General features: G+C 32.1%; 1 protein-coding gene across 1 annotated transcript; it reads left to right on the forward strand.

Annotated features, from left to right (window-relative positions):
* Positions 1-506: 506 nt before the first annotated feature.
* LOC136042810 (uncharacterized) lies at positions 507-1833 on the forward strand (the record flags this gene model as incomplete). Its single annotated transcript, XM_065727749.1, has 1 exon — positions 507-1833. A coding segment is annotated over exon 1 (1327 nt), but the record flags the coding sequence as incomplete, so codon positions are not given.
* Between the last annotated feature and the right edge of the window lie 14931 nt (positions 1834-16764).

Genomic DNA, 16764 nt, shown 5'->3' on the forward strand with positions numbered 1-16764 from the left:
GTCTGAAGAGATTTGACGAAACTCCCGTGTGCCCCTTCCAGGATAGCCCGACCGTTCTTAAGCCCGAACGTCCTTTACCTAAAAGTAAGTTGCCAAATATACTTGTGTGTAACGCTAGATCTTTGAACAACAAAACTGGTGCACTTGAAGTTATTTCCAGGAAGAACAACGCCTCAATACCTTAAGGCAGAACAATAATAAGCGAATGTTGGGATACTTCTGACGAATCGACGCGCATCAAAGGTTACGCAAGCTTCTTTAATACGCGTCACGATCGTGGCTTGAATCTTCGAGGAGGAGGCGTTGGACTTTATGTTCGTAATGACCTATCCTCAAGGCTGTTAAGTGAGCCTTTTGACTCCGACCACGAAATATTATGGACCGAATGCAAACCTGCACGTTTATCAAAAAGATTTTCATGTTTAATTGTTGCTTCGGTCTATTATCCTGAAAGTGCTAAAAACAGGAAAGACTTGATTGAACACATTCAGGTTTTCGTAGACAAAATGCGCCGCAAGCATGTCTCTCCTGGCTTTGTTATTGCCGGAGACTTCAATCAAACTAATAGGCAATGGGTTTCAAATATTTTAGATTTGCGACAAGCCGTTACAATACCTACCCATCAAAGTGGCAGCATACTGGACTTGATTTTTACAAACTTGACAGACTTTTATTACGCACCGAGATCCCTAGGACCCCTTCTGAATTCTGATCACTTTATCATCTTCTGGGAAGCCAGTTCGGCAATTCCGAAGCCAAAACGAGTCAAGTATACGGTGCGACCACTTACTGAGGATTCGATATCTACATTTGGTCGCTGGATCGGTAATTATCAGTTTGAGGACATTTGCTCTGAACAGGATATTAATATTAAAGTCAATAAGCTGAATACTCTGCTTCAGGAGCAATTTCAGACTTGTTTTCCCGTAAAAGTCATTACTGTGAGTGACACTGATAAACCGTGGATAACCAATGATCTAAAGAATTTAATAAAAACCCGTTGTCGCCTTCATATTGCTGGTGATACCGTAGCTTCAGCCAAGTTGCGTAATCATATTGTTAAACTAAACAAGCGTGCCAAGAGGCAGTATGTGAGGAATAAAATTACTCCCTTACTCACAATAGACCCCCACAAATGGCATTCCTCAGTAAAAAGACTTACCGGTAAGACAACACTCAGAGATCTAAGGCTCCTCAACGAGGACGGTACCTTAACCTCAGCTAATGAAGTCAATTCTTTTTTTGCTGACATTTGTACCTCATTTCCATCAATCACCAAATCAGAAATTGATACTATCATTGCTGGTGCAGAGATTGAGGACGTATGTGAGGTCTCTGAATTCACTGTTTATAAGGAACTCCTAAGACTGAAAGCGAACTGTGCGTCCTACCCAGGTGAGCTTCCAGTAAAGCTGTTTCGTGAATTCGCCATTTTTCTTGCTAAGCAACTCTCTTCTATAATCAACCAATGTTTCCTTCAGCAAGTATTCCCTAGTGCTTGGAAAAGAGCATATGTCCGCGTTATTCCAAAAGTAAGGTGTCCAAAATCTTGTGATCAACTCCGGCCTATATCAATAACTCCGAACCTTTCTAAAGTTGCAGAAACGTTTATTTACCGCAAACTTATGTCACAGGTCTCTGCACATCTAGACCCGTATCAGTATGGATGCTTAAGAGGCAGCAGCACAACTGTTTATTTAGTACGGATGTACCATCTCATTGTCGAGTGGCTCGACCGAGGAAGTGCTATAGTCAACCTTCTCCTCGTAGACTACCGAAAGGCTTTTGATCTTATTCGCCATTCCGTTGCTATCACAAATCTACGCACCATGGGTGCGCAAAAACATATTCTCCTTTTAGTGATCAATTTTTTACAAGCCCGCTATCAGTGCGTTTACAGTCTTTTCCCAGGAGATACCGACTCCGAATGGGTCGAGCTTACATGCGGAGCCCCACAAGGTACTAAGCTCGCTAGTCTACTGTTTTTGGCAGTGATAAATTTCATCCTTTCCGGCTATGAAGAAAGATTTAAGTATGTAGACGACTTGTCAGTCCTACTGAAGTACATTGTTGAGAAGTCTGAGGCTGTCCCCCAATTCTGTAACGAAATAATCAACAACTTCAAAGATGAATGTACTGCGAACAGCCTCCAAATCAACGAAGGAAAGACTAAAATCCTTCGCTTTAATCCCCTGAAGAGAGACTTTGTGTGCCCTCCTCCTCCTTATCCTAGTGAATCTTCGGCAGTAGTGCTTGGTGTCAAGTTTAGCATCGACTGCTCTTTCAGCCTCCATGTCGATACAATTATCAAAAAGGCAAATAGTGCGATGCGGACACTTATACTAATGCGTCGATTTGGTTTTTCAGTGACACAACTAAGGATAGCCTATCTTACTTACATTCGACCAATTTTAGAGTGTGCATGTCCCGTATGGGGCCCAAAAGTCAATAACACTATTTACCTAAGTGACCAGCTTGAGTCAATACAAAAAAGAGCAGTCAAAGTAATATTGTGCGATGCTTTTATAGAATATAAGTTAGCATTATCCACTTTACAAATTCCCTCTCTTCAAGAGTTTCGTCTCAGTTTGATTCTTGAATTTGGCCAATATCTTCTCAGAAGTGATAAATACAGATCGATACTACCACCAGTTTTAGTGAAACATCGAAGTACTAGGTTGAAGAAATTTGACAGATTAGCAGCACCTCCTTCACGCACAAATCGTTTTTCCAACTCATTCATCCCTTTCTTTGTATCAAAGTATAACAATTGTTGATTTTAAACTATTTGTCTTCTGATTTTTTTTTTTTGTCGTTTGATTTAATCCTTTTTTCTTTTTTGTAAGCACAAGCGCCATTTAGTTTTATGACTACGAGAGATTGTGCAAATAAAACCTATTCCTATTCCTATTCCTTCCTTAGCTATTACCCTCGAAAACTAAAACTTTCGAAATAGGAAAAGAGCCTTTAATCACATTCTTTACCATGTGCAATCATAAAATAGTCTAATATCTTCATTTTTTCAACATACGTAGCTATTGCCCTCAAAAACTAAAACTTTTGACATAGGCAAAGAGCCTTTAATCACATTCTTTACCATTTGCAATCATAAAATAGTCTAATATCTTCATTTTTTCAATATATGTAGCTATTACCCTCGAAAACTAAAACTTTTGAAGTAGGAAAAGAGCCTTTAATCACATTCTTTACCATGTGCAATCATAAAATAGTCTAATATCTTCATTTTTTTCAACATACGTAGCTATTACCCTCAAAAACTAAAACTTTTGACATAGGAAAAGAGCCTTTAATCACATTCTTTACCATTTGCAATCATAAAATAGTCTAATATCTTCATTTTTTCAACATATGTAGCTATTACCCTCAAAAACTAATACTTTTGACATAGGAAAAGAGCCTTTAATCACATTCCTTACCATGTGCAATAATAAAATAGTCTAATATCTTCATTTTTTCCACAGACAAAGCTATTACCCTCGAAAACTAAAACTTTTGACATAGGAAAAGAGCCTTTAATCACATTCTTTACCATGTGCAATCATAAAATAGTCTAATATCTTCTCTTTTTCAACATACGTAGCTATTACCCTCGAAAACGAAAACTTTTGACATAGGAAAAGAGCATTTAATCACATTCTTCACCATTTGCAATCATAAAATAGTCTAATGTCTTCATTTTTTCAACATACGTAGCTATTACCCTCGAAAACTAAAACTTTTGAAATAGGAAAAGAGCCTTAAATCACATTCTTTACCATGTGCAGTCATAAAATTGTCTAATATCTTCATTTTTTTCCACAGACTATAGCCTTCAAATAGACTTTTTTTCGAGAGTAGTAGCTACGTATGTTGTAAAAATGAAGATATTAGACTATTTTATGATTGCAAATGGTAAAGAATGTGATTAAAGGCTCTACCTACATTCTTTACCATGTGCAATCATAAAATTGTCTAATATCTTCATTTTTTCTACAGACATAGCTATTAGCCTCGAAAACTAAAACTTTTGAAATAGGAAAAGAGCCTTTAATCACATTCTTTACCATTTGCAATTATAAAATAGTCTAATATCTTCATGTTTTCAACATATGTAGCTATTACCCTCGAAAACTAATACTTTTGACATAGGAAAGGAGCCTTTAATCACATTCCTTACCATGTTCAATAATAAAATAGTCTAATATCTTCATTTTTTCCACAGACAAAGCTATTACCCTCGAAAACTAAAACTTTTGACATAGGAAAAGAGCCTTTAATCACATTATTTACCATGTGCAATCATAAAATAGTCTAATATCTTCTCTTTTTCAACATACGTAGCTATTACGCTCGAAAACGAAAACTTTTGACATAGGAAAAGAGCCTTTAATCACATTCTTTACCATTTGCAATCATAAAATAGTCTAATATCTTCATTTTTTCAACATACGTAGCTATTACCCTCGAAAACTAAAACTTTTGAAATAGGAAAAGAGCCTTAAATCACATTCTTTACCATGTGCAGTCATACAATTGTCTAATATCTTCATTTTTTCCACAGACTATAGCCTTCAAATAGACTATTTTTCGAGGGTAGTAGCTACGTATGTTGAAAAAATGAAGATATTAGACTATTTTATGATTGCAAATGGTAAAGAATGTGATTAAGGCTCTTTTCCTATTTCAAAAGTTTTAGTTTTCGAGGGTAATAGCTACGTATGTTGATTGCACATTGCTATTACCATTTGCAGTCATAAAATAGTCTAATGTCTTCATTTTTTCAACATACGTAGCTATTACCCTCGAAAACTAAAACTTTTGACATAGGAAAAGAGCCTTTAATCACATTCTTTACCATTTGCAATCATAAAATAGTCTAATATCTTCATTTTTTCAAAGTACTTAGATATTACCCTCGAAAACTAAAACTTTTGAAATAGGAAAAGAGCCTTTAATCACATTCTTTACCATGTGCAATCATAAAATAGTCTAATATCTTCATTTTTTCAACATACGTAGCTATTGCCCTCGAAAACTAAAACTTTTGACATAGGAAAAGAGCCTTTAATCACATTCTTTACCATTTGCAATCATAAAATAGTCTAATATCTTCATTTTTTCAATATATGTAGCTATTACCCTCGAAAACTAATACTTTTGACATAGGAAAAGAGCCTTTAATCACATTCCTTACCATGTGCAATAATAAAATAGTCTAATATCTTCATTTTTCCACAGACAAAGCTATTACCCTCGAAAACTAAAACTTTTGACATAGGAAAATAGCCTTTAATCACATTCTTTACCATGTGCAATCATAAAATAGTCTAATATCTTCTCTTTTTCAACATACGTAGCTATTACCCTCGAAAACTAAAACTTTTGACATAGGAAAAGAGCCTTTAATCACATTCTTTACCATTTGCAATCATAAAATAGTCTAATATCTTCATTTTTTCAACATACGTAGCTATTACCCTCGAAAACTAAAACTTTTGAAATAGGAAAAGAGCCTTAAATCACATTCTTTACCATGTGCAGTCATACAATTGTCTAATATCTTCATTTTTTCCACAGACTATAGCCTTCAAATAGACTATTTTTCGACGGTAGTAGCTACGTATGTTGAAAAAATGAAGATATTAGACTATTTTATGATTGCAAATGGTAAAGAATGTGATTAAAGGCTCTTTTCCTATTTCAAAAGTTTTAGTTTTCGAGGGTAATAGCTACGTATGTTGATTGCACATTGCTATTACCATTTGCAGTCATAAAATAGTCTAATGTCTTCATTTTTTCAACCCTCGAAAACTAAAAATTTTGAAATAGGAAAAGAGCCTTAAATCACATTCTTTACCATGTGCAGTCATAAAATTGTCTAATATCTTCATTTTTTTCCACAGACTATAGCCTTCAAATAGACTATTTTTCGAGGGTAGTAGCTACGTATGTTGAAAAAATGAAGATATTAGACTATTTTATGATTGCAAATGGTAAAGAATGTGATTAAAGGCTCTTTTCCTATTTCAAAAGTTTTAGTGTTCGAGGGTAATAGCTACTTATGTTGATTGCACATTGCTATTACCATTTGCAGTCATAAAATAGTCTAATGTCTTCATTTTTTCAACATACGTAGCTATTACCCTCGAAAACTAAAACTTTTGACATAGGAAAAGAGCCTTTAATCACATTCTTTACCATGTGCAATCATAAAATTGTCTAATATCTTCATTTTTTCCACAGACATAGCTATTACCCTCGAAAACTAAAACTTTTGAAATAGGAAAAGAGCCTTTAATCACATTCTTTACCATTTGCAATTATAAAATAGTCTAATATCTTCATGTTTTCAACATACGTAGCTATTACCCTCGAAAACTAAAACTTTTGAAATAGGAAAAGAGCCTTTAATCACATTCTTTACCATGTGCAATCATAAAATAGTCTAATATCTTCATTTTTTCAACATACGTGGCTATTACCCTCGAAAACTAAAACTTTTGAAATAGGAAAAGAGCCTTTAATCACATTCTTTACCATTTGCAATCATAAAATAGTCTAATATCTTATTTTTTCAACATACGTAGCTATTACCCTCGAAAACTAAAACTTTTGAAATAGGAAAAGAGCTTTTAATCACATTCTTTACCATTTGCAATCATAAAATAGTCTAATATCTTATTATTTCAACATATGTAGCTATTACCCTCGAAAACTAACACTTTTGACATAGGAAAAGAGCCTTTAATCACATTCTTTACCATGTGCAATCATAAAATAGTCTAATATCTTCATTTTTTCCACGGAGGTAGCTATTACCCCCGAAAACTAAAACTTTAGAAATAGGAAATGAGCCTTTAATCACATTCTTTACCATGTGCAATCATAAAATAGTCTAATATCTTCATTTTTTCCACGGAGGTAGCTATTACCCCCGAAAACTAAAACTTTAGAAATAAGAAATGAGCCTTTAATCACATTCTTTACCAGGTGCAATCATAAAATAGTCTAATATCTTCATTTTTTCCACAGACGTAGCTATTGCCCTCGAAAACTAAAACTTTTGAAATAGGAAAAGAGCCTTTACTCACATTCTTTACCATGTGCATTCATAAAATAGTCTAATATCTTCATTTTTTCCACAGACGTAGCTATTACCCCCGAAAACTAAAACTTTTGAAATAGGAAAAGAGCCTTTAATCACATTCTTTACCATGCGCAATCATAAAATAGTCTAATATCTTCATTTTTTCCACAGACGTAGCTATTACCCCCGAAAACTAAATCTTTTGAAATAGGAAAAGGATTTAATCACATTCTTTACCATGCGCAATCATAAAATAGTCTAATATCTTCATTTTTTCAACATACGTAGCTCTTACCCCCGAAAAGTAAAACAATTGACATAGGAAAAGAGCCTTTAATCACATTCTTTACCATGCGCAATCATAAAATAGTCTAATATCGTCATTTTTTCAACATACGTAGCTATTACCCTCGAAAACTAAAACTTTTGAAATAGGAAAAGAGCCTTTAATCACATTCTTTACCATGTGCAATCATAAAATAGTCTAAAATCTTCTTTTTTTCCACAGACGTTGCTATTATCCCCGAAAACTAAAACTTTTGAAATAGGAAAAAGTCTTTAATCACATTCCTTACCATGTGCAATCATAAAATAGTTCAATATCTTCTTTTTTTCCACAGACATAGCTATTACCCCCAAAAACTAAAACTTTTGAAATAGGAAAAGTGCCTTTAATCACATTCTTTACCATGTGCAATCATAAAGTAGTCTAATATCTTCATTTTTTCTACAGACGTAGCTATTACCCCCGAAAACTAAAACTTTTGAAATAGGAAAAGAGCCTTAAATCACGTTCTTTACCATGTGCAATCATAAAATAGTCTAATATCTTCATTTTTTCCACGGATGTAGCTATTACCCCCGAAAACTAAAACTTTTGAAATAGGAAAAGAGCCTTTAATCACATTCTTTACCATGTGCAATTGTAAAATAGTCTAATATCTTCATTTTTTCCACGGATATAGCTATTACCCCCGAAAACTAAAACTTTTGAAATAGGAAAAGAGCCTTTAATCACATTCTTTACCATGTGCAATCATAAAATAGTCTAATATCTTCTTACCCTTGAAAACTAAAACTTTTGAAATAGGAAAAGAACCTTTAATCACATTCTTGACCATATGCAATCATAAAATAGTCTAATATCGTCATCTTTTTCCACGGACTTAGATATTACCCCCCAAAAACTAAATCTTTTTAAATAGGAAAAAAGCCTTTAATCACATTCTTTACCATTGCAATCATAAAATAGTCTAATATCTTATTTTTTCCACGGATGTAGCTATTACCCCCGAAATCTAAAACTTTTGAAATAGTAGAATAGCCTTTAATCACATTCTTTACCATGTGCAATCGTAAAATAGTCTAATATCTTCATTTTTTCCACAGACATAGCTATTACCCCCGAAAACTAAAACTTTTGAAATAGGAAAAGAGCCTTTAATCACATTCTTTACCATATGCAATCATAAAATAGTCTAATATCTTCATTTTTTCCACAGACGAAGCTATTACCCAAAAACTAAAACTTTTGAAATAGGAAAAGAGCCTTTAATCACATTCTTTACCATGTGCAATCATAAAATAGTCTAATATCTTAATTTTTCCACAGACGTAGCTATTACCCCCGAAAACTAAAACTTTTTTATAGGAAAAGAGCCTTTAATCACATTCTTTACCATGTGCAATCATAAAATAGTCTAATATCTTCATTTTTTCCACAGACGTAGCTATTACCCCCAAAAACTAAAACTTTTGAAATAGGAAAAGAGCCTTTAATCACATTCTTTACCATGTGTGAATCATAAATAGTCTAATATCTTCATTTTTTCCACGGACGTAGCTATTACCCTCGAAAACTAAAACTTTTGAAATAGGAAAAGAGCCTTTAATCACATTCTTTACCATGTGGAATCATAAAAAGTCTAATATCTTCATTTTTTCCACAGACGTAGCTATTACCCCGAAAACTAAAACTTTTGAAATAGGAAAAGAGCCTTTAATCACATTCTTTACCATGTGCAATCATAAAATAGTCTAATATCTTCATTTTTTCCACAGACAAAGCTATTACCCACGAAAACTAAAACTTCTGAAAACTGGAAAAAAGCCTTTAATCACATTCTTTACCATGTGCAATCATAAAGTAGTCTAATATCTTCATTTTTTCCACGACTTAGCTATTACCCTCGAAAACTAAAACTTTACCATGTGCAATCATAAAATAGTCTAATATCTTCATTTTTTCACATATGTAGCTATTACCCCGAAAACTAAAAGTTTTGAAATGGAAAAGAGCCTTTAATCACATTCTTTACCATGTGCAATCATAAAATAGTCTAATATCTTCATTTTTCCACAGATGTAGCTATTACCCCGAAAACTAAAACTTTTGAAATAGGAAAAGAGCCTTTAATCACATTCTTTACCATTTGCAATCATAAAATAGTCTAATATCTTCATTTTTTCAACATACGTAGCTATTACCCTCGAAAACTAAAACTTTTGAAATAGGAAAAGAGCCTTTAATCACATTCTTTACCATGCGCAATCATAAAATAGTCTAATATCTAATTTTTCCACAGACATAGCTATTACCCTCGAAAACTAAAACTTTACCATGTGCAATCATAAAATAGTCTAATATCTTCATTTTTTCACATACGTAGCTATTACCCCGAAAACTAAAACTTTTGAAATGGAAAAGAGCCTTTAATCACATTTTTACCATGTGCAATCATAAAATAGTCTAATATCTTCATTTTTTCCACATATGTAGCTATTACCCCGAAAACTAAAACTTTTGAAATAGGAAAAGAGCCTTTAATCACATTCTTTACCATGTGCAATCATAAAATAGTCTAATATCTTCATTTTTTCCACGGACGTAGCTATTACCCAAAACTAAAACTTTTGAAATAGGAAAAGAGCCTTTAATCACATTCTTTACCATTGCAATCATAAATAGTCTAATATCTTCATTTTTTCCACAGACAGCTATTACCCCGAAAACTAAAACTTTTGAAATAGGAAAAGAGCCTTTAATCACATTCTTTACCATGCGCAATCATAAAATAGTCTAATATCTTCATTTTTTCCACAGACGTAGCTATTACCCCCGAAAACTAAAACTTTTGATATAGGAAAAGAGCCTTTAATCACATTCTTTACCATGTGCAATCATAAAATAGTCTAATATCTTCATTTTTTCCACGAGGTAGCTATTACCCCCGAAAACTAAAACTTTTGAAATAGGAAAAGAGCCTTTAATCACATTCTTTACCATGTGCAATCATAAAATAGTCTAATATCTTCATTTTTTCCACGGAGGTAGCTATTACCCCCGAAAACTAAAACTTTTGAAATAAGAAAAGAGCCTTTAATCACATTCTTTACCAGGTGCAATCATAAAATAGTCTAATATCTTCATTTTTTCCACAGACATAGCTATTACCCTCGAAAACTAAAACTTTTGAAATAGGAAAAGAGCCTTTAATCACATTCTTTACCATGTGCATCATAAAATAGTCTAATATCTTCATTTTTTGCACAGACGTAGCTATTACCCCCGAAAATTAAAACTTTTGAAATAGGAAAAGAGCCTTTAATCACATTCTTTACCATGCGCAATCATAAAATAGTCTAATATCTTCATTTTTTCCACAGACGTAGCTATTACCCCCGAAAACTAAATCTTTTGAAATAGGAAAAGGATTTAATCACATTCTTTACCATGCGCAATCATAAAATAGTCTAATATCTTCATTTTTTCAACATACGTAGCTATTACCCCCGAAAACTAAAACATTTGACATAGGAAAAGAGCCTTTAATCACATTCTTTACCATGCGCAATCATAAAATAGTCTAATATCGTCATTTTTTCAACATACGTAGCTATTACCCTCGAAAACTAAAACTTTTGAAATAGGAAAAGAGCCTTTAATCACATTCTTTACCATGTGCAATCATAAAATAGTCTAATATCTTCTTTTTTTCCACAGACGTTGCTATTACCCCGAAAACTAAAACTTTTGAAATAGGAAAAAGTCCTTTAATCACATTCTTTACCATGTGCAATCATAAAATAGTCTAATATCTTCTTTTTTTCCACAGACATAGCTATTACCCCCAAAAAATAACTTTTGAAATAGGAAAAGTGCCTTTAATCACATTCTTTACCATGTGCAATCATAAAATAGTCTAATATCTTCATTTTTTCTACAGACGTAGCTATTACCCCCGAAAACTAAAACTTTTGAAATAGGAAAAGAGCCTTTAATCACATTCTTTACCATGTGCAATCATAAAATAGTCTAATATCTTCATTTTTTCCACGGATGTAGCTATTACCCCCGAAAACTAAAACTTTTGAAATAGGAAAAGAGCCTTTAATCACATTCTTTACCATGTGCAATCATAAAATAGTCTAATATCTTCATTTTTTCCACGGATATAGCTATTACCCCCGAAAACTAAAACTTTTGAAATAGGAAAAGAGCCTTTAATCACATTCTTTACCATGTGCAATCATAAAATAGTCTAATATCTTCTTACCCTTGAAAACTAAAACTTTTGAAATAGGAAAAGAGCCTTTAATCACATTCTTTACCATATGCAATCATAAAATAGCTAATATCTCATCTTTTTCCACGGACTTAGCTATTACCCCCCAAAAACTAAATCTTTTTAAATAGGAAAAGAGCCTTTAATCACATTCTTTACCATTTGCAATAATAAAATAGTCTAACATCTTCAATTTTTTCCACGGATGTAGCTATTACCCCGAAATCTAAAACTTTTGAAATAGGAAAAGAGCCTTTAATCACATTCTTTACCATGTGCAATCGTAAAATAGTCTAATATCTTCATTTTTTCCACAGACATAGCTATTACCCTCGAAAACTAAAACTTTTGAAATAGGAAAAGAGCCTTTAATCACATTCTTTACCATATGCAATCATGAAATAGTTAATATCTTCATTTTTTCCACAGACGTAAGCTATTACCACAAAAACTAAAACTTTTTAAATAGGAAAGAGCCTTTAATCACATTCTTTACCATGTGCAATCATAAAATAGTCTAATATCTTATTTTTCCACAGACGTAGCTATTACCCCCGAAAACTAAAACTTTTGAAATAGGAAAAGAGCCTTTAATCACATTCTTTACCATGTGCAATCATAAATAGTCTAATATCTTCATTTTTTCCACAGACGTAGCTATTGCCCCCAAAAACTAAAACTTTTGAAATAGGAAAAGAGCCTTTAATCACATTCTTTACCATGTGTGATCATGAAATAGTTTAATGTCTTCATTTTTTCCACGGACGAAGCTATTACCCTCGAAAACTAAAACTTTTGAAATAGGAAAAGAGCCTTTAATCACATTCTTTACCATGTGCAATAATAAAAAGTCTAATATCTTCATTTTTTCCACAGACGTAGCTATTACCCCCGAAAACTAAAACTTTTGAAATAGGAAAAGAGCCTTTAATTACATTCTTTACCATATGCAATCATAAAATAGTCTAATATCTTCATTTTTTCCACAGACAAAGCTATTACCCACGAAAACTAAAACTTTGAAAACTGGAAAAAAGCCTTTAATCACATTCTTTACCATGTGCAATCATAAAGTAGTCTAATATCGTCATTTTTTCCACGGACTTAGCTATTACCCTCGAAAACTAAAACTTTACCATGTGCAATCATAAAATAGTCTAATATCTTCATTTTTTCACATATGTAGCTATTACCCCGAAAACTAAAAGTTTTGAAATGGGAAAAGAGCCTTTAATCACATTCTTTACCATGTGCAATCATAAAATAGTCAAATATCTTCATTTTTTCCACAGATGTAGCTATTACCCCCGAAAACTAAAACTTTTGAAATAGGAAAAGAGCCTTTAATCACATTCTTTACCATGTGCAATCATAAAATAGTCTAATATCTTCATTTTTTCCACAGACGTAGCTATTACCCTCGAAAACTAAAACTTTTGAAATAGGAAAAGAGCCTTTAATCACATTCTTTACCATGTGCAATCATAAAATAGTCTAATATCTTCAATTTTTCCACACGTAGCTATTACCCAAAACTAAAACTTTTGAAATAGGAAAAGAGCCTTTAATCACATTCTTTACCATGTGCAATCATAAAATAGTCTAATATCTTCATTTTTTCCACAGACAGCTATTACCCCCGAAAACTAAAACTTTTGAAATAGGAAAAGAGCCTTTAATCACATTCTTTACCATGTGCAATCATAAAATAGTCTAATATCTTCATTTTTTCCACAGACGTAGCTATTACCCCCGAAAACTAAAACTTTTGAAATAGGAAAAGAGCCTTTAATCACATTCTTTACCATGCGCAATCATAAAATAGTCTAATATCTTCATTTTTTCAACATACGTAGCTATTACCCCCGAAAACTAAAACTTTTGAAATAGGAAAAGAGCCTTTAATCACATTCTTTACCATGCAATCATAAAATAGTCTAATATCTTCATTTTTTCAACATACGTAGCTATTACCCTCGAAAACTAAAACTTTTGAAATAGGAAAAGAGCCTTTAATCACATTCTTTACCATGTGCAATCATAAAATAGTCTAATATCTTCATTTTTTCCACAGACGTAGCTATTACCCCGAAAACTAAAACTTTTGAATAGGAAAAGAGCCTTTAATCACATTCTTTACCATGTGCAATCATAAAATAGTCTAATATCTTCATTTTTTCCAACATACGTAGCTATTACCCTCGAAAACTAAAACTTTTGAAATAGGAAAAGAGCCTTTAATCACATTCTTTACCATGTGCAATCATAAAATAGTCTAATATCTTCATTTTTTCACAGACGTAGCTATTACCCTCGAAAACTAAAACTTTTGAAATAGGAAAAGAGCCTTTAATCACATTCTTTACCATGTGCAATCATAAAATAGTCTAATATCTTCATTTTTTCCACATGTAGCTATTACCCCGAAAACTAAAACTTTTGAAATAGGAAAAGAGCCTTTAATCACATTCTTTACCATGTGCAATCATAAAATAGTCTAATATCTTCATTTTTTCAACATATAGCTATTACCCCCGAAAACTAAAACTTTTGAAATAGGAAAAGAGTCTTTAATCACATTCTTTACCATGTGCAATCATAAAATAGTCTAATATCTTCATTTTTTCACCCTCGAAAACTAAAACTTTTGAAATAGGAAAAGAGCCTTTAATCACATTCTTTACCATGTGCAATCATAAAATAGTCTAATATCTTCATTTTTTCAACATACGTAGCTATTACCCTCGAAAACTAAAACTTTTGAAATAGGAAAAGAGCCTTTAATCACATTCTTTACCATGTGCAATCATAAAATAGTCTAATATCTTCTTTTTTTCAACATACGTAGCTATTACCCTCGAAAACTAAAACTTTTGACATAGGAAAAGAGCCTTTAATCACATTCTTTACCATTTGCAATCATAAAATAGTCTAATATCTTCATTTTTTCAACATACGTAGCTATTACCCTCGAAAACTAAAACTTTTGACATAGGAAAAGAGCCTTTAATCACATTCTTTACCATGTGCAATCATAAAATAGTCTAATATCTTCATTTTTTTCAACATACGTAGCTATTACCCTCGAAAACTAAAACTTTTGAAATAGGAAAAGAGCCTTTAATCACATTCTTTACCATTTGCAATCATAAAATAGTCTAATATCTTCATTTTTTCAACATACGTAGCTATTACCCTCGAAAACTAAAACTTTTGACATAGGAAAAGAGCCTTTAATCACATTCTTTACCATTTGCAATCATAAAATAGTCTAATATCTTCATTTTTTCAACATACGTAGCTATTACCCTCGAAAACTAAAACTTTTGAAATAGGAAAAGAGCCTTTAATCACATTCTTTACCATGTGCAATCATAAAATAGTCTAATATCTTCATTTTTTCAACATACGTAGCTATTACCCTCGAAAACTAAAACTTTTGACATAGGAAAAGAGCCTTTAATCACATTCTTTACCATGTGCAATCATAAAATAGTCTAATATCTTCATTTTTTCAACATACGTAGCTATTACCCTCGAAAACTAAAACTTTTGAAATAGGAAAAGAGCCTTTAATCACATTCTTTACCATTTGCAATCATAAAATAGTCTAATATCTTCATTTTTTCAACATACGTAGCTATTACCCTCGAAAACTAAAACTTTTGAAATAGGAAAAGAGCCTTTAATCACATTCTTTACCATTTGCAATCATAAAATAGTCTAATATCTTCATTTTTTCAACATACGTAGCTATTACCCTCGAAAACTAAAACTTTTGACATAGGAAAAGAGCCTTTAATCACATTCTTTACCATTTACATAGTTTACCATTACATAGCTATTACCCTCGAAAACTAAAACTTTTGAAATAGGAAAAGAGCCTTTAAGCACTTTCTTTACCATTTGCAATCATAAAATAGTCTAATATCTTCATTTTTTCCAACATACGTAGCTATTACCCTCGAAAACTAAAACTTTTGACATAGGAAAAGAGCCTTTAATCACATTCTTTACCATGCGCAATCATAAAATAGTCTAATATCTTCATTTTTTCAACATACGTAGCTATTACCCTCGAAAACTAAAACTTTTGAAATAGGAAAAGAGCCTTTAATCACATTCTTTACCATGCGCAATCATAAAATTGTCTAATATCTTCATTTTTTCAACATACGTAGCTATTACCCTCGAAAACTAAAACTTTTGAAATAGGAAAAGAGCCTTTAATCACATTCTTTACCATGTGCAATCATAAAATAGTCTAATATCTTCATTTTTTCAACATACGTAGCTATTACCCCCAAAACTAAAACTTTTGAAATAGGAAAAGAGCCTTTAATCACATTCTTTACCATGTGCAATCATAAAATAGTCTAATATCTTCATTTTTTCAACATACGTAGCTATTACCCTCGAAAACTAAAACTTTTGAAATAGGAAAAGAGCCTTTAATCACATTCTTTACCATGTGCAATCATAAAATAGTCTAATATCTTCTTTTTTTCAACATACGTAGCTATTACCCCGAAAACTAAAACTTCGTAAATAGGTAAAGAGCCTTTAATCACATTCTTTACCATATGCAATCATAAAATAGTCTAATATCTTCATTTTTTCACATACGTAGCTATTACCCTCGAAAACTAAAACTTTTGAAATAGGAAAAGAGCCTTTAATCACATTCTTTACCATGTGCAATCATAAAATAGTCTAATATCTTCATTTTTTTCAACATACGTAGCTATTACCCTCGAAAACTAAAACTTTTGAAATAGGAAAAGAGCCTTTAATCACATTCTTTACCATGTGCAATCATAAAATAGTCTAATATCTTCATTTTTTCAACATACGTAGCTATTACCCTCGAAAACTAAAACTTTTGAAATAGGAAAAGAGCCTTTAATCACATTCTTTACCATTTGCAATCATAAAATAGTCTAATATCTTCATTTTTTCAACATACGTAGCTATTACCCTCGAAAACTAAAACTTTTGACATAGGAAAAGAGCCTTTAATCACATTCTTTACCATTTGCAATCATAAAATAGTCTAATATCTTCATTTTTTCAACATACGTAGCTATTACCCTCGAAAACTAAAACTTTTGA

Source organism: Artemia franciscana, unplaced genomic scaffold (genome assembly GCF_032884065.1).
Source record: "Artemia franciscana unplaced genomic scaffold, ASM3288406v1 Scaffold_2087, whole genome shotgun sequence".
NCBI classification, from domain to species: Eukaryota; Metazoa; Arthropoda; class Branchiopoda; order Anostraca; family Artemiidae; genus Artemia; species Artemia franciscana.